Source organism: Astyanax mexicanus, chromosome 3 (assembly GCF_023375975.1).
Source record: "Astyanax mexicanus isolate ESR-SI-001 chromosome 3, AstMex3_surface, whole genome shotgun sequence".
NCBI classification, from domain to species: Eukaryota; Metazoa; Chordata; class Actinopteri; order Characiformes; family Acestrorhamphidae; genus Astyanax; species Astyanax mexicanus.
This window is the reverse complement of record NC_064410.1, coordinates 50277044-50294912: the sequence shown is the minus strand read 5'-3', so window position 1 is coordinate 50294912 and position 17869 is coordinate 50277044. Positions and strand designations below refer to the sequence as shown.

The 17869-nt window shown below is 37.3% G+C and overlaps 2 protein-coding genes across 3 annotated transcripts; one reads left to right on the top strand and one right to left on the bottom strand.

The window, feature by feature from the left end:
• Nucleotides 1–1950: 1950 nt before the first annotated feature.
• snrnp40 (small nuclear ribonucleoprotein 40 (U5)) lies at nt 1951–10098 on the bottom strand. Its single transcript, XM_007245669.3, has 10 exons — nt 9854–10098; nt 8163–8292; nt 7700–7793; nt 6975–7140; nt 5345–5467; nt 4471–4591; nt 3885–3967; nt 2432–2493; nt 2247–2350; nt 1951–2153 (listed from the first exon to the last, which is right to left on the bottom strand). Exons 1-10 carry the CDS (start codon nt 9962–9964, stop codon nt 2104–2106), a joined length of 1044 nt encoding a protein of 347 aa, XP_007245731.1. The 5' UTR covers nt 9965–10098; the 3' UTR covers nt 1951–2103.
• A 93-nt stretch (nt 10099–10191) lies between these two features.
• On the top strand, nt 10192–17750 carry zcchc17 (zinc finger, CCHC domain containing 17). 2 transcript variants are annotated; one of them, XM_049475933.1, is made up of 9 exons: nt 10192–10442; nt 12272–12422; nt 12859–12937; nt 13052–13109; nt 14345–14445; nt 14609–14700; nt 16202–16302; nt 17116–17231; nt 17484–17750. In XM_049475933.1, the coding sequence occupies exons 2-9, from the start codon at nt 12355–12357 to the stop codon at nt 17637–17639; spliced, it is 771 nt and encodes a 256-aa protein (XP_049331890.1). In that variant the 5' UTR covers nt 10192–10442; nt 12272–12354; the 3' UTR covers nt 17640–17750. The 2 variants fall into 2 exon arrangements, with proteins under 2 accessions (XP_049331890.1, XP_007245730.3); XM_007245668.4 differs by lacking the exon at nt 12272–12422.
• The last annotated feature ends 119 nt before the right edge of the window (nt 17751–17869 follow it).

Here is a 17869-nt window from a genome sequence, read left to right as displayed (position 1 = left end):
CCTCCAATGAATGTCGCCTCGCTTTGCCAAACACTCACACAAAGCAATCCAGACGGTTCTCATACAGAGTTCCCCAATGGTGGAACAAACTACCTTCCACTACCAGATCAGGAGAATCTCTCGCTATCTTTAAGAGACTCCTGAAGACAGAGCTCTTCAAAGAGCACTTGCTCTCCTAACACCTCTAACACACTAACTACTTCTAACCCCATTTCCTTCTTCCCCTCCTTCACTCCTCTATCCCATTATTTCCCTTCGACCTCCTTTAAGCCCTATCTAAAAATGGGTTATCTAAATTCCTATTACTTTGTACTTCATTATTGTAAGTCGCTTTTGACAAAAGCGTCTGCCAAATGAAATGAAATGTAATGTAATGTAATGTAATGTAAAGTAAGAGCCCTGATTAGTGCTGCTCCTTCTGCCATCTAGTGGCTGTTCAATCTCTCTGCACTACACTGTAAATGTGTTCACTGAAAGAAAACAAGCTTCTCTACCTAATTTTTAAAAGTTAAAATATGTGGGCTATTTTAAAACTAAGGATACACCAAAAGCAAAAAAAATTAAACATCATTACAACATTTACAAATGTGCCTCAATCCATTCTGGTTGTGTTTTAAACACTGCATCAGAAACACCACTGTTCACTATGAACTATTCCCTCTTTTAAACTTATTTGGCAAAACACTAAAGGTGCTTTCATTTTGGTTGCCAAATATGTGGTGCATCCCTATTTAATAACATTTTATGGCACTGATACAGTATAATGACAATATTATTGTATAATAACGCATGTACACCCTCTAAAGAACAATAGATGCTTTTTAATCATTAAGAATTTTCAATCTGAAGAATTATGTAAATGGGAAGCATAAAGGTCTCATTAAATTACTGTTATGTATTTACTGTGTTATTTACTGAATGAGAAGTTGATAGTCATTATTGTGACAGGCCTAATCCGGGCTACTACTTAAAAACACATTTAAAAAAAAATTAGTAAACGTTGATGCATTTGTACTTTTGGAATCTTTTCACATACTTTTATGAAAAGCATCATGCTTTTCAGTTTTACACCGTTTTACAACATTTTTTACAACATTTTGTTACTAAATCATTACATTCCTGCTGAAATAAAGTTGGTCATCCGGTATGGTCAAGCTTGGTCAAGCTGGCTTTATTTTTAACAGAGATGAACTGGCAAGCATTTATATTTGCAATGTTTGATGCAATGCATCAACTGAAAAGAGAAAATAAAAAAGAGAAAATACCCTTTCCTAAGTAGTAGCATCCCATTTTTTATTTAATCTACTTATATAATGTAAATACTGACTAACATGACTTTTGCATTAGCAATAAAATATGCATATGCTACATTTATCAAATCTGATCTCTTATCTTCAGGACTGGATGGGTTTGTCTCTGTTTATGTAAGTTTATGATTTCTGAACTTTAATAACTTTTGTATGTGTTTGTCCCTCAGTTTGACATCAGAACAACAAAGCAATATTATTTGAGATCTTTTTAGCAATAAGGGACAAAAAATACATTGTTTTGTTGTTGCTTTTAAAGTGGCTACGTTAAACTGGGCCAGTAAACAGGATCAAACCACTTATTCACACAAAGTACAAAGGGAAACTGTTTTATTCATATTTTCTCACTATTACCGCAAGGAAAATTATATTTCAAATAGATTGGCATGTGTGCTATGCCAGGAAGCTGACCCCTTTAACTATTGCCATTTCCCCTGCCACTTATTACTCCACCACATATAATTGTGAATATAAAATCCTATGAAATCAAAAAGATATTAATTTCATATCAGATTTGTTATTTTGCAGAATGAGTCTACACATTCCATAACAGTATATAGGTGACAGCATCTGTACTGCTTTCTGTAAGGTTTTAGACTTTTCCCACACAGAAATCTGATAAGAGAAAAAACACTTTACAGTGTGACATTTCTCCAAAAATGAGTTTATTAAAAGCATAAAAAACAGGCCCACATTTTATCCATTGTTACACACATGGTTTCAGAACAACAGGTCTCTAAATCACTAGCTCACTCACTCATTTACTCATTCACTCACTCAGACACAAACACAGGCATTACTGGATCTCCCCCATATACAGCCGCTTGTCACTGGATCCAGACAGAACTGTGAAGGAAAAAAAATAAAGAATAAAATACTTAACATAACACACTGAATATATATAGAATAGAAGTGCATAAAAAGAGGCCAAATAATTACCAATCGGTTCTTCTGGATGGAAGGCCACTTCATTAACTGATCCCGCGTGACCAGGGAGCTTATAGAGAATTCTACGAGAGGTTGTGTCCCACACATAAACAAACCTAAAAACAGGACAACCACAATTATACAGAGTCACTAAACCGACTATAAAAACACATCCACAAGCTTTATATTCTGCTTACCTGTCAGCAGAGCCCGCCGCTATCTTACTCCCATCTGATGACCACGAGCACCGCAGAAGATTCTTGGGACAAAAGTACAAAAATCATTTTTACTTAAATGTTCTACAAATTAAGATGCTTGTGATTAGACATATATAACAAGAAACACAAAAAATTATTATATAACATGAGTATGTAATAAACACATTATAAATCAGTGCAAGAGTCTGGACACTAAATAACCCATTAGCCTAATAATAGCTGCACTGTGATGATCCTGTGGGATCCTGACCATTGAAGAACACGGTGAAAGGAGGATAATAATAAAGTAAGCAAAGAAACGGACTACAGTCTGCAATTATACACCTACAAAATGCTTTGATAAGATCAGTGGAGCTGAAGAAAAAAAAACGGATCAGCATACAAACAAATGGTGTTTTTATCTTATTTTCTTTTTTCTTTTATTGTTTTCCCATTTTCTCCCAAATTTACACGGCCAACTATCCAACTCACTCATTAGAACACCCCTAATCACTAGTGATGCCCCAAAACCAGGAGGGTAAAGACTAGCACATGCCTCCTCTGATACATGTGAAGTCAGCCACCACCTCTTTTTAAACTGCTGCTGATGCAGCATTGCTGAGTAGCATCACAGCACGCTCGGAGGAAAGCGCAGCGACTCGGTTCCGATACATCAGCACACAGACGCCTTGTGCTATGGACATCACCCTTTGGAGTGATGTGGGGAGAGAGAGCGCCATCTACCCACCCACAGAGAGCAAGGCCTGTTGTGCTCTCTCAGGGCTCCGGTAGCCGATGGCAAGCTACATAAACAGGATTCACACTGGCGATCTCCCGGCGATCATAGTGGCAGCGCTTAGACTGCTGGACCAATCAGAGCCCCACAAAAGGTGGTTTGAATGAAGTGGACAGATGGCGTATTAATATTTATATGTAAAATAAATAAATCCTATTTGCCTAATGCTTGTATACTAAGTGGGTTAAGTAAAGGAAAGCAAGTACCAGTATGATTACATAAGTCTAGTGCATAATATTAACATTTAGCCTTACACTGCCAGTGCTCAACTAAAGAAGCAAAAACTGGGCACCAACCATGTCTTGGCTATTAGTCTGAATACGTGGAACATCTACAATTATCAGTCCCTATTTACTACAGTTCATCAATCATTTAACAACAGATGATTCTATTATACTCTTAATTTAAGCAAAGTGCCCTTGCTCATGATAAGCAAAGTAAATAGAACCTGCCCTAAAAAAGGTCAAAACTTTAATGGCATCCACTATCTTATCAATACCAATCAGAAATAGTTTTATTGAAAGATTAGAGGTTAATAGCCTTGGAATTAACATTCATCCGCAAAACAAAAGGTCAGAGTGCAAGCGCAGTAGTGAGACCATTCCACAATGTGATCTTATCAGCTCTTTCTAAATGGAGTAGAAGAGTAGGCTTTACCTTCTCAAAGTTGTGGACATTGCCCTGGAAGATCTTCACACATCTCTCCTTCGGGGCGAATGGACGGATATCCCATACACGCACTGCATCACACAGATCATATCACAGAATCAATATAATGAACACACACACACACACACACTCACACACTCACACACTCACACACTCACACACTCACACACTCACACACTCACACACTCACACACTCACACACTCACACACTCACACACTCACACACACACACACACACACACACACACACACACACACACACACACACACACACACACACACACACACACACACACACTCACACACACTCACACACACACACACACACACACACACACACACACACACACACACACACACACACACACACACACACACACACACACTCACACACACACACACACACACACACTCACACACTCACACACTCACACACTCACACACTCACACACTCACACACACACACACACACACACACACACACACACACACACACACACACACACACACACACACACACACACACACTGCTTACAGCCCGCTATATCTAATGTTCTCTCTATCAGACACTCACCACTGTTGTCCATGGAGTTGGACAGTAGGTAGGATCCCTCTGAACTGAGACTGAGTCCTGTTACAGAGTCTCCATGTCCCTGCATGCTGTAAATCAGCTTATTCTGCCTCAAATCCCACACCTGTGCACACAAGAAAAGAAAATCCAAATTCAGCATTCTGCACAAACCAACACTAAAGATTTTACCCCATTTTCCAGCCATTTTGGAAGGCAAATTACTCAATTCCCATTTATCATTTGCAGTTCCTCCAACCCTAGGAGGGTGAAGACTTAACCTCTTTGGCACCTGATCCCAGCAATGGCTGCAACGATTAGTTGATCTAATCGTAAATTTGTAACAGTACCGCATTACACAAAGTGCTGGGGACAGAAGTGCAGTGGGAGATGGCTCACTTACACAGTAAATACTCAACTAAATAGCAGTACTTTCCACATTTAAATAATAGCCAGACATTTAAATACCTTTTAAATCACATGTTCAGCTGTTTCTTTTGCTTTTAGAGATGGAGGACATGACAGAAATAATCGCTGACTAATTGACTAACCAGAAAAAAAAAAAAAATCATCAGATTATTCCACTAACACAATAATCATTAGTTGCAGCCCTAATCCCAGCCACCACCTGTTTTCCAAATCTCTCAGAGGAAACCACAGCTCCTCAGCTTTAATACATCAGCTAACAGATTCCTGTGCTGAGCATCACACGAAAAGCAGTGAGGAGAGAGAGCAGCATCAACCCTCCGCAGACAGAACAAGGCCAAGTGTGCTCCCTCTGAGCTCCACAGCATGATCTGAGAATTGAACCAGTGATTCTCAGGTTATAGTAACAAGCATCTTAGTCTGTTACTGTTAGTCTGTGAAAAGTAAGTAGTACCTTAATGTCATTGTCGATGCCTCCAGAAATGATCTGATCACTGGTGTCATTGAAGGTCACACTCAGAACCTGGTAGGTGTTCTGGAAGGTATGAACAGACGCCTTCTTTCTGATGTCCCACAGCTGGAAAAAAACAGATAAATAAAGTACAAAAAATGCATATTTGATTCATTAGTGTTTATTTTGTGAATGCCTGTATTAAAGACCACCAACCTATATCCCCCCCTCAATATTTCTAACATCACATTTCCTACTACTAGTTCAGAAGTGGGTCACACTCACATAAGCATGTTTATCTAAAGGCGTACATTCCAGATTAATCCTGATATATTGTTAAAAATGGCACCATGGAAAACGTTTGAGAAACTGAAAAGACTCAATTGTATTAAATCTGAGGTGCCAACGTCACTGACAACACTCTTTGATGAAGGATTACACTGAAAGCATTGATAGAGATTTTCAATTTCTGGAACAGTGCCATAGAAATTCATTAGATTCCCCGAGATGTTTTGCTCCCTTTTTAGCCGACATGGATAAGCAACAAGCCTACTTAATCTAAATTTCACCTAATCAGATTAAAACAGATTTGCCATTGATAGATCTTTTTTATTTAGAATATCATACCCCATATCTCACAATAAAACCATGTACAAACAGCCATTTTAAACAAGAATCTTTTAATGAAACTCAGCAGAAAAAAAAACAATTTATTCCAGGTTATTTTAAAGCATTAAAGCAAGATATCCAACAATATTGTATGTGCACTATATTCTAATGAATGCATTTAAGTTGCACCCATTACTAACACAGATGTGCAAATGCATGCACACAGTTTGTCTAGTCCCTGTAGAGCAGACATTTCATCAATAGAACTTGATACTGTGGAGAAAGTAATTTCAGGATGAGGTGGGGAGGTAATCATCCAACATCCTGACCTGATTAATGCTGTTGTTACTTAATCAAAACTTCACAGCAATGCTCCAAAACATAGTAGTATTTTTTCCCCTATACATTAGGATATAATTGATATACTTGATTTACAGATCATTTTAATACAGTTACAGTACATATGTTTAATTTAAGATAAATATGGAATAGGGTTATCTATAGGTTGTTATTTAATGACTGTATTAGTTAACACCTTGTTTATTTAAAACATCTTTGGAGGACACTGATTTAAAGCCAGTTTTTTTTATTGTGACTTTTTTCTCTATGGTAACCATGTGTGCAGAAAAGTCCCTGCACATTCACACAAATAACTTAACCTAAATTAATATACTGGCTCAAAATACACAGTTACAGAAAATGTACTAATGTTTTTGAACATAGCAGGATCAGGAGCTTATAGCAGGATGCTCTACATGTCTTATCTTTTTAATCCAGCCCATGGGGAAGTAGTTAAAATGCATAAATAATTAAAATCTGGTGTCCTTAATGAGGAAGAACACAAAAATGTGCACAGTGCAGATCCCTCAGGGCTACATTTTTTAAATATTGATTAAAGGCTATGTGGGCCTACTGGGGGTTTCCCCTGTCTTTAAATGGCACTGGCATGGTGCACATTTTCTACAATATTCCTCTATATTTGTCTCAAGTGTCACATGATACTGAGATATGTTACGGTCGTTACCTTCACAGTTCCGTCGTCACTGCCAGTGCAGGCTAGCTGTGGACCGCGGCGTGCAGGAAAGCAAGAGTTAACAAAGGATGTGTGGCCTTTTAGACGCTTTACACGCTCACCAGTCTCACTGTCCCACACACACACAGTCTTATCCGTACTGGCTGAGTAGAGCAAGCTGAAAAAAGAGAGAGAAAGAAGTATGACTTAAGAAGTTACCTTTAAAAAGGATCACCATGAAAAAAAAGGATGAATCTCAGGTTATCGGCATGCAAGACAAAATTTTTTAAACATGCTTAGAGAAAAAATTAAGGCAAAAAACAAACCAAAAAGAATAAACGCTTGTGATTTCTAAACAAATATATAAATAAAAAACAGAAATTAACAGTTTTACACAAACGGAAATAAAACCGTCCACTAAAAAACAAGGTCCAGTAAAAAATTGGGGAAATCTAATAGCAAGTAATTAACATACCTGTAAGTAGCACAACTCAGAACCTTAAATTACGCCACTTTGCTCGGTCTGCAGTTAAATCAGTAAGCTACCCTGCATTCCAAATTTAAAAACTGTAAAATGCAATGCTTGAAAATAAAAACAAACCTGTAGTTTTAAGACCTATGGGAGATGGGTTTAAAATGCTTTAAATCTAATCAAAGTCTTTTCTTTAATAAATGAATGCAAGACATCTACAGATACCCTGATCTATGCTATAACTTATTTACACTTTAAAACACACCTTCCATCTGTATTGTAGTGAAGCTCCATCACAGCTCCACTGTGGCCTTTCAATGTGGCAAAGTTCTCACAGTCTCCGTACACACTCCATAACACTGCAAAACACACAAACATCATTTCAGACAGAATACCCAGCTTATTACAAGAAAATGTAATTAGCTAAACTATTAAACTTATGCAGAGGGGGTCAAACAGATATACACATTATGTTACAGTAATTGGGTCTTTTTGACTGAGACTAGCCCATAGCAGAATAAAACCAAAACTGACCATCTACAGTTGTTGTTTTTTTTTTTAAGAATTTTGACTATATTTAATTCTGAGGCTCTGACCCCATGAAATTAGCAAATTATAAGCACCATCATGTGGTTCTTTTACCATTATGGCTCACAGAAAGAAAGACAACACAATAATAAATTAACGCTCAGTGCATTTTCACAAACGTGCTCAGAGTATAGTCTTACAGATGAGGCGGTCATATCCTGCAGAAGCTAGCATGGCTCCATTGGGATGAAACTTGCAGCAGTAGACTTCTCCTTCATGTCCAGACAGCAACATTATAGGAGCCTGTAAACTGGAGCTGCGAGGAGGACCCTGACAAAATAATGCTTTGGTTAATATAAGGAAACAATTTTCAAACTGAGGCAAAGAATTGTTATAACAACTATTAACAAATTATTAACTAAAATAACACCAGTTATACAGATACTAACTTAGTTCCGAGTTTTACATACCAATAACAGTATTTAAGCTATTGTATTAAAGCTATTTAACACTGCACATATGTTGAATGCATTTTTACTGGCTATTAGAACTAAATTAGAGATATGTTTGAATAAACATATAATAAACGCTCTTTTTTATTGCAGTACATCATTTCAGGTTAATGATTGTTTTTCTATCTTAATTTTACAATCCTTCACTGGCATCGTTGAAATTCTGACATTGATTCAATGTTTATTTAGACTACCAGATACTGAAAGCAGAGGCTCATATACTTTTGCCACTCACAAATACAGCTCTGGAAAAAATTAAGAGAACACTTTAAAATAATCTGTTTCTCTGATTTAACTATTTATAGGTATATGTAGTTTCTATAAACTACGGACAACATTCTTCAAAATTCCAATTAAAAATATTGTAATTTAGTGCATTTATTTGCAGAAAATAAGAAATGGTCAAATTAACGATAAAGATGCCATGCTTTCAAACCTCAAATAATGCAAAGCTAAACAAGTTCGCCTTTATTTAGAAACAACAACAATACTAAAGTTTAATCTAAAGAAGAGTTCAGAACGAAGCAAGTTTTCTTCCAGGGTAACCTTGTATACGGCTTGAATCATGTGTCATTCACAAAAACCAAACTGCTCAATTCCATCCTTGCTGAAGCATCCCCAGATCATTAATGATTTTCTACCAAATGTCACAGTGGGTGCAAGCTGTGTCTTTTACATCTTTGCAGGTCTCCATCTAAACATTTGATGGCCATGTGTTGAGCAAATCTGAAAATTAGACTCATTAGAGAAGATGACCTTACTCCAGTCCTCTATAGACAAATTTGGAAACTTTAGCCTGGTTCTTTTTTTGCTTCTCATTGGAGAATGTACTTTTTCTAGCCCGCCTCTGAGAGATTGTTTTGAACTGTTCTTTCCATGCACTTCAACCCAGCTGCCATTTGCCATTCTTTTTATAGGTCACTTAATGTTATTCTGCGGTTGCTGACAGACATTCAAATAAGTTGACGGTCAATCTTCAGACCTGAAGTGGTCTCCTTTTTTCCCAGAGCTGTGTGTAATATTGGATAATTTTCCTAAATAAATAAATGGCAATGTATAATATGTTTAATATCTTTACCTACTTTAAGACTTGTTTGAAAATCTGATGATGTTTTAGGTCATATTTATGAATAAATACAGAACATTCGAAAGGGTTGTGCTCCAGGTGATAGGAATGGCTTTATTAGATTGATCTGTAGAGCTGATATTATTCCTAAACCAGTACATCATACCACATCTGAAACAAAAGTTTCTACTACAGAAATCTGGTGTGGTTACTCCAGACATACCACACTGTAGTGTACCTCATAATTGTACAGTGTTTTACAGTAATATCTCCCTGTCTGTGTTTTTTACCAGATTATCAGACTGTTAGTTACCATGGTGGCGATCTGCTGGTTCTGCGCTGCGGCCACCAGCTCGCTCCTCGGTCTCTTCACGGCGGCGGGAACCAGCGCCATGTCCGCGCCGCGCTTTTTCGGCTCGATCATGGTGTTTAGCGGCGGGGTCTCTCGGGGTGAGGCGGGGGTATGAGCTGGAGCCGGGGGTCGGGGTTCTCTGTATGAGTTTAAATTCAGCTGAACGGATCTCCTCACCGTCCACCATTAACACCACGCCGGGGTGAAATACAAACACTTCCGGTGATATCGGGGCGTTTGATTGGTCCGTTCATGTTTGCCGGCTCCTGATTGGCTGTTGGCCGTGCGGAGGCCCATTTGAACAGGAAGTTGTAAGCGGAGCAGAACAACAACACGAGCCCTGCACGAGTTTATTCAGTGTGTGTTACTGAAAGTATAGGCTGATTATTTGCTGACCTATTGGTTTATTTAAGTATTTTAACTGCATGAAATGCTTAATTTATCCTAAACTAAGATCTACCGACTTCATAAAAGCTCCTCCAGCCTTATTCTTCATCCACAAACCGGTTCCGTTCTCTCCCATCTGACCTGGATTCACCTGAAGAAAGCAGTAAGTTCAGCAACGTTTCCTTCTATTATTGGTTTATATATAATAGATGTTTATAATGGACAGTTCTTAAATTAAAATGTAATCTAAAATGTAGCATGCTTTTTTAAATGAAGAGCAGATAATTCAGTTCATAGTGACATAAGCTATGGAATTTTATTCTCTCTTATTTATAACTACATTTTAACTAGTAGAAATTGCAATACCAGATATCCACAGCAATTTATAGTAGTGAAAACTGTATAACCGTGTTATTGCTAGTTAAAACTCGAATAAATAATATCTAAAACTTTAACACTGCATACACAGGTCCTTCTCAAAAAATTAGCATATTGTGATAAAGTTCATTATTTTCTGTAATGTATATATTTTAGATTCATTACACACAACTGAAGTAGTTCAAGCCTTTTATTGTTTTAATATTGATGATTTTGGCAAAAAAGTAAAAAAAAAAAAAAAAAATCTCAAAGAATTAGCATATTTCATCCAACCAATAAAAGAAGTGTTTTTAATACAAAAAAGTCAACCTTCAAATAATTTTGTTCAGTTATGCACTCAATTCTTGGTCGGGAATCCTTTTGCAGAAATGACTGCTTGAATGCGGCGTGGCATGAAAGCAATCAGCCTGTGGCACTGCTGAAGTGTTATGGAGGCCCAGGATGCTTCGATAGCGGCCTTAAGCTCATCCAAAATGTTGGGTCTTGCGTCTCTCAACTTTCTCTTCACTATATCCCACAGATTCTCTATGGGGTTCAGGTCAGGAGAGTTGGCAGGCCAATTGAGCACAGTAATACCATGGTCAGTAAACCATTTACCAGTGGTTTTGGCACTGTGTGCAGGTGCAAGGTCATGCTGAAAAATGAAATCTTCATCTCCATAAAGCTTTTCAGCAGACGGAAGCATGAAGTGCTCCAAAATCTCCTAATAGCTGGCTGCATTGACCCTGCCCTTCATAAAACACAGTGGACCAACACCAGCAGCTGACATGGCACCCCAGACCAACACTGACTGTAGGTACTTGACACTGGACTTCAGGCATTTTGGTATTTCCTTCTCCCCAGTCTTCCTCCAGACTCTGGCACCTTGATTTCTGAATGACATGCAAAAATTGAGCAACAGTCCAGTGCTGCTTCTCTGTAGCCCAGGTCAGGCGCTTCTGCCGCTGTTTCTGGTTCAAAAGTGGCTTGACCTGGGGAATGCGGCACCTGTAGCCCATTTCCTGCCCACGCCTGTGCACCGTGGCTCTGGATGTTTCTACTCCAGACTCAGTCCACTGCTTCCACAGGTCCCCCAAGGTCTGGAATCGGCCCTTCTCCACAATCTTCCTCAGGGTCCGGTCACCTCTTCTCGCTGTGCAGCGTTTTCTTCCACACTTTTTCCTTCCCACAGACTTCCTTGATACAGCACTCTGGGAACAGCCTATTCATTCAGAAATTTCTTTCTGTGTCTTACCCTCTTGCTTGAGGGTCAATGATGGCCTTCTGGACAGCAGTCAGGTCCGCAGTCTTACTCATGATTGGGGTTTTGAGTAATGAACCAGGCTGGGAGTTTTTAAAAGCCTCAGGAATCTTTTGCAGGTGTTATGAGTTAATTCGTTGATTCAGATGATTAGGTTCATAGCTCGTTTAGAGAACCTTTTCATGATATGCTAATTTTGTGAGATATGAATTTTGGGTTTTCATGAGCTGTATGCCAAAATCATCAGTATTAAATAATAAAAGACCTGAAATATTTTAGTTGGTGTGCAATGAATCTAAAATATATGAAAGTTTAATTTTTATCATTTTATTATGGAAAAGAATGAACTTTTTCACAATATGCTATTTTTTTAGAAGGACCTGTACAGCTCTGGGTTAAAAGACAACTTGATTTAACCAAAGTGAAAACCTCTGGAACATCATAAAGAGGAAGATGGATGATCACAAGCCATCAAACCAAGCTGAACTGCTTGAATTTTGCACCAGGAGTATCCAAAAGCAGTGTGTAAGACTGGTGGAGGAGCACATGCCAAGATGCATAAAAAGCTGTGATTAAAACCAGGGTTATTGCAGCAAATATTGATTTCTGAACTCTTAAAACTTCATTTATTTGAGGTCTGAAAGCTCTGCATCTTTTTTGTTATTTCAGCCATTTCTCATTTTCTGCAAATAAATGCTCTAAATGACAATATTTTTAGCAAAGCTGATTCAGAAAATTCAGTTAAATGATTGTGATTGGTGATTACTTATACATTGGGGGGAATCAAATGGTAACACAAATAACACTAGGGGATATGTTAAATATTACCAGTGCTTACAGACCATTGATCATATGTATGTCTTTGTATTTCTATGAGAGCATATTTTGATACCAAATTTGTACGTTGCCACTAACTGTGCTTTTTGTAATGCCTTCTATGTGTTTTTCTGTTTCAACCTAGAGCATCGATGGCTGGTGAGCATAGAGAGCCAGCTGGGCTGGATGGACTGCCAGAGCTGTACAGTATCCTGCGAGGAGAGGTGAGACCTGGTAACAGCTGAGCAGAGAGAGAGATTGTAAACTCCTCAAGGGTTTTTTCTTATTAATTGGTAACGCCTCCTATTTTTCTTTCTGTTTCTCTTTTACCTTTGTAGGTGGCTTCTGTAACAGATTATGGAGCTTTTGTAAAGATTCCAGGATACAGGAAGCAAGGTGACTTTTCATTGTCTTATTCAATTGTGGATGGTGAATGACACCACTCACATACACTTTAACCCTTGCAATCTTTTAGGTGAGCAGCCAATGAGCCTGAATTCACCATGACTAACGCTTAATGTCGGTATAAGGGTAAAGGGCGGTATAAAGCCTGAACATTGGGCTCTGGAGCTGCATGCTTAAACCCATCATCTAACATCAGGCCTAAAAAGCTAAATGCCAAGTTCTTGGAATAAGCAGTCTTGGTGCAAGAAATGTAGAGTGTGTTTCTGCAGCAAAAAGCAAAGAAAAAATGTAAAGCTGGTTTGAAAAGTATATCAAATAACCAAAATATGACAACATATGAGTAATTTCCTCTCTACAAAGCATTTACGCAAGAGGCTGTCACTTTCTTCTATAACTAACTGCTTCACATCTTCCACCTGCACACTTATTAAGAGGTGCTCAGACTACCCTAGCCACACTAGCTACTGTATTCCATGACTGCCTGTTCACATTTAGCACTATGAGTGTGTCCCGGTTGCAAACAAATTAGTAATACCTAGTTTTTGGTTGTGTAGTCTGAATAAAAATCTCAAAATACTCAAATATCCATATTTTGTACTGAGAATTAGTCAGTTGTTGGTTGTGGTTACAAAGGACAATGTAATGTGTAATGTCTGAAAAAAAATAAAAACAAAATAATGGTGGACAAAGATGCCAGGGCAGCGACCATTGTTGGAAAAGTAATACTTTAGCACTTCATATGCATACACTTCATGTATTAATATTTTGTTCCAAACCCACACTAAGATTAGATTTCCATTTCCATGAATTATCTACCAGTTGTACATTATATATTCCCAATACCACTTATTTGATTACATTTTTATTAATATTTCAGGTATAAGGTGGTGAAAATCTTGTACTATAAAATATATTTTTTCCCCAATATTATGCAGCTCAAGTGTGTAGAAAGCAATCGGCACACAGCCTGTGTATTGTGCTACAACTCTTTGATTGTTATGCTGATATTTATGTTGGTCATACTTGTTGTAGTTTAATTCATTCATATAATTTAGCGTTTATTTTAGTCCCAATTCTGTTGTGTGGTCTTGTCTGGATACAGCTTCTCTCCTGTATGTGGCTCTGAGATATGTCTGTAATTAATAATATCAATCAATAAATCAACCTTTATTTTCACTCAGGATAAACATAAAAATATGGAATTAGTCACACTTGTCTCTTAACAGGTTTGGTTCATAAGAGTGAGATGTCTGCAACTCGAATAGAGAATCCTTCTGAAATCGTGGACGTTGGTGAGCAAGTTTGGATTAAAGTCATTGGCAAAGAGGTACACAACTGAGAGCAGACACTCAATAATATGGCACTCATAATTGATAACTAAACACAATTGATTAAAACTGGGAATGGCAATATACATGCTTTTTAGCAATTATTTTATAGTAATCTAAAATACTGCACACTTCAGTTATTTATGTGTCTTTTTAAACCAGATTAATGATGAAAAGGTCAAACTCTCCTTCTCCATGAAAGCTGTCAATCAAGGCTCAGGGCGAGACTTAGACCCCAACAATGTGATGGCTGAGTAAGTAAACCCATTTACACATTTATACAGTGCCAGTACAAAATGTACCAAAATACAAAAATGTTAACCCTATATATACGTGGGGGGAAAAGATTCTTATCAATCGTGAACATTAAAATTGGGAAAATACCTGATTTAAATAAGTGTTAATGCATCTTTTCAGGTAAAGTCATTCTTTTTAGACCACACACTAAGCTGATTTCTCCCACCTAATACTGAAAAAAACGTAAGAATAACTACTAGTAGTTTATGGTGCCACAATGACTCCAGTATAAAGTTGTAGAAATGTAACTTTAAGAGACTTTAATTTTTCTGAGCAGAGATTTTTCTATAGAGAGAACTGTATCACCTCCACCTTTCTTTACATAAAGCTGACCACTGCCCTCTTTCCACAAAAAAAGGCAAGTTGTAAAGTTGTACTGTGTGGCTTAAGGTTTTATGGCCTAACACAGCCCAGCACCTAAAATACACTGTACCTACTGTGAAACATGGGGGCGGTAGTTATTTTTTCAGGTTTACTAAGAAAATATACTATTTCAAACAACAAAATAAACACAATTATTGAGGAACATATGCAGTCCTCTGCTAAGTATCATGTGTGGATGCACTTGAACAGAACATCCCATCTGACCATACCTTAAAATTTGACTAAACTCAAACAATTCTGCAAGGAGGTAATAAGCAAATTATCTACAGTGTAGATGTGCAAATCTGGTAAAGGCATATCAACATAGACAGGCAGCTGCAAGTAAAGCAGGGCTGGCTCTATAAAGTAGTAAATCAGGAGAGCTGTCGCTTCTTTACTGATTAAACTACTAGTAGTGTATGACTAAGGGAACAGAAGCTTTTGATTTAAATTTTCCAAAGCTTTTATTCTCATTCTCGATTTTTAATTACTTGTTATAAGTGCTGGGAGATTAAACAAATTAATTTGATTATTTAAATTATTGTTTTAATGTTTTCGCAGTAGGATAATTGAGAGCGATCTGAGTAGATAAACCTGTAAATAACTTTTATGTGGCAGTAATATTGGTATTTTGCATTTTTTAAATTGAAATATAAGAAGTTTATTTTAACACCTTAATATTCAATATAAAAGCTGAAGGAAGCTGCTTGCTATTCTATGATAAATAGCTAAATTAAACTTTTGTTTTTATTTGGGATTTATTCATGCTAAGTTTTATTATGGTTGCACAATTTTGACTTCCTTAAAAATAAATGTAAAAGAAGAAATAGTTGCACATGTGATGGCTCCAAATGTATTTTATCTACAAATAAAAATAAATAAAACTGTCTTTTTCAGTTATATAAGAATATAATATTTATATAATTATAATTATTTATAGAAAATTATTTGTAGAAAAAGTACATTTAAGAGGTTGTGGGAATTTTCTTTAGGCATCAAATGTGTATATTTTGCTTATTGGCAATTGTGTGTACTACTGTGCTCATGTACACACACAGAACTAAGCTAAGTTTGTGTCTGAATATGTTCATACAGACAGGATGCGCGCAGGAGAAAGCGATTTCTGGATAATACAAGCCAGAGAATAACACTGGAAGCTGTGCTGAACACCACCTGTAAGAAATGTGGCTGCACAGGTAAGAATAACCTAGAACATTTTATTACAAAAACATCACAACCTTTATATAACCACATTATGACAGCTGGAGATGAAAACAATTACTTACTGAAGATAAAATCTTTACTGTTGTTACTTTCATCAAAGACAAGCCACAGCCCTTGCAGCAGAGCTTCTTAGACTTTCTCAGTTTATATCTGTACACTGATATCAGGAAACCACACAACCCCTCAAACTGTCATCAGTATAGTAGCACTATTAGTCTGTAGTCTATTGATACTAAGCCTTCATAAAATAACGGAAATAAATACCTATGTACAACATAGTTTTAATTACATAATTATAATTATTTGGTTGCATTGACAGAAGGACAGGATGTTAGCCAAAGTTCATAACAAAATATTGGCTGGAGCAGGACTAGAGCATCTAGAGCAATTACATCTAAATGTAATTGGTAAAGGATGTATAAATTGGTCTTTATTAATCCCAAACCATAACATTTTAAAATGTACTGAAGGCTTAATGTAGCGTAGCTGAGTGAATTCATAAAAAGGGGTGTCCACAAACAGTAGGACATGTAAGGTCATTTTCCCAGCCAATGATTAAGCCTAGTTTTGCACTATTGGCATTTTCAGGAGAATTTTTTTCCATTAAAAGGAACTAATAGTGTACAGCCGAACTTTCTCTTTTTGGAAGTTTAGTGTATTAATCTGAACATGGTAGTTTTTTTTTTATCTCTAGTTCATCCTGAGGCTCAACAATTGTCACGACAGCTGTGTGGGACTGTCTAAGTAAGTCAAAGGTCCATGTGTGTGTGTGTGTTTGCTTTTAGGTCACTTTGCAAAGGACTGCTTCTCCCAGGCTGGGCTACAGTACAGTTTGGTTCCAGAAGAGGAGGAGGAACCCGCCAGCCAGAGCGTCCAATCGGCACCTCAGAAACGAAAGAAGGTTGTAACACACCCCTCAGGCACACCCTTTTGGCAACTGTTAGATTTATAGCATCAGAAGAAACCCAGCAGGCGACCAGTTACATAACCACATGCTCACGTTTATCAAGCCCTTTCCTCCTCCATCCTCTGTTCTTTATATCTCCCTTAATCCTTGGCAGCTATATTATCAGTGCTCAACCTGTTCTGTACTTTCCAGTTCTTTGCATTGCTGTTCCAGGTTTTTTACCTTTCCTTGCATTTTTATTCATAGGAAAAGAAAGCAAAGAAAGAGAAAAAGAAGAAAGAAAGAAAACGACACAGTTCTTCATCTTCTGACAGCAGTGATGACACCAAGAGAGCAAAACACTCCCATAAGCACTCAGAGAAGAAGAAAAAGCACAAGAAGCATAAACATAAGTCTCACTAATGAATTTATATAAGTAAGTAAAGTTAGTAAAATTAATGTATGCATGATAGGCTAATTTTGTATGTATTTTGTCCTTAATGCAAATGTATTAAACCTAAACCTAAAAAAACCCCAATCATTTCAAAAAGTTTTTCTCCTTCCAATAGTTAAGATTAGGGGTTAAGAGGTGAAGGGTCAGGTAGTTCATCCTTCATGACCTCCCTTCACCCAGTTACACGGCCACAAGGCAC

What these genes read in the sequence shown, in the direction of transcription:
- snrnp40 (XM_007245669.3), bottom strand. Translation starts at nt 9,964, where the DNA reads ATGATCGAGCCGAAAAAGCGCGGCGCGGACATGGCGCTGGTTCCCGCC. An exon ending in CAACTCCATGGACAACAGTG is followed by an intron (nt 3,968 to 4,470) that starts GTGAGTGTCTGA and finishes TGTGTGATGCAG; the next exon opens with TGCGTGTATGGGATATCCGT. An exon ending in CCATCCAGAAGAACCGATTG is followed by an intron (nt 2,154 to 2,246) that starts GTAATTATTTGG and finishes TTTCCTTCACAG; the next exon opens with TTCTGTCTGGATCCAGTGAC.
- zcchc17 (XM_049475933.1), top strand. Translation starts at nt 12,355, where the DNA reads ATGATCACAAGCCATCAAACCAAGCTGAACTGCTTGAATTTTGCACCA. An exon ending in TTAAAGTCATTGGCAAAGAG is followed by an intron (nt 14,446 to 14,608) that starts GTACACAACTGA and finishes TTTTTAAACCAG; the next exon opens with ATTAATGATGAAAAGGTCAA. An exon ending in CCCAACAATGTGATGGCTGA is followed by an intron (nt 14,701 to 16,201) that starts GTAAGTAAACCC and finishes ATGTTCATACAG; the next exon opens with ACAGGATGCGCGCAGGAGAA.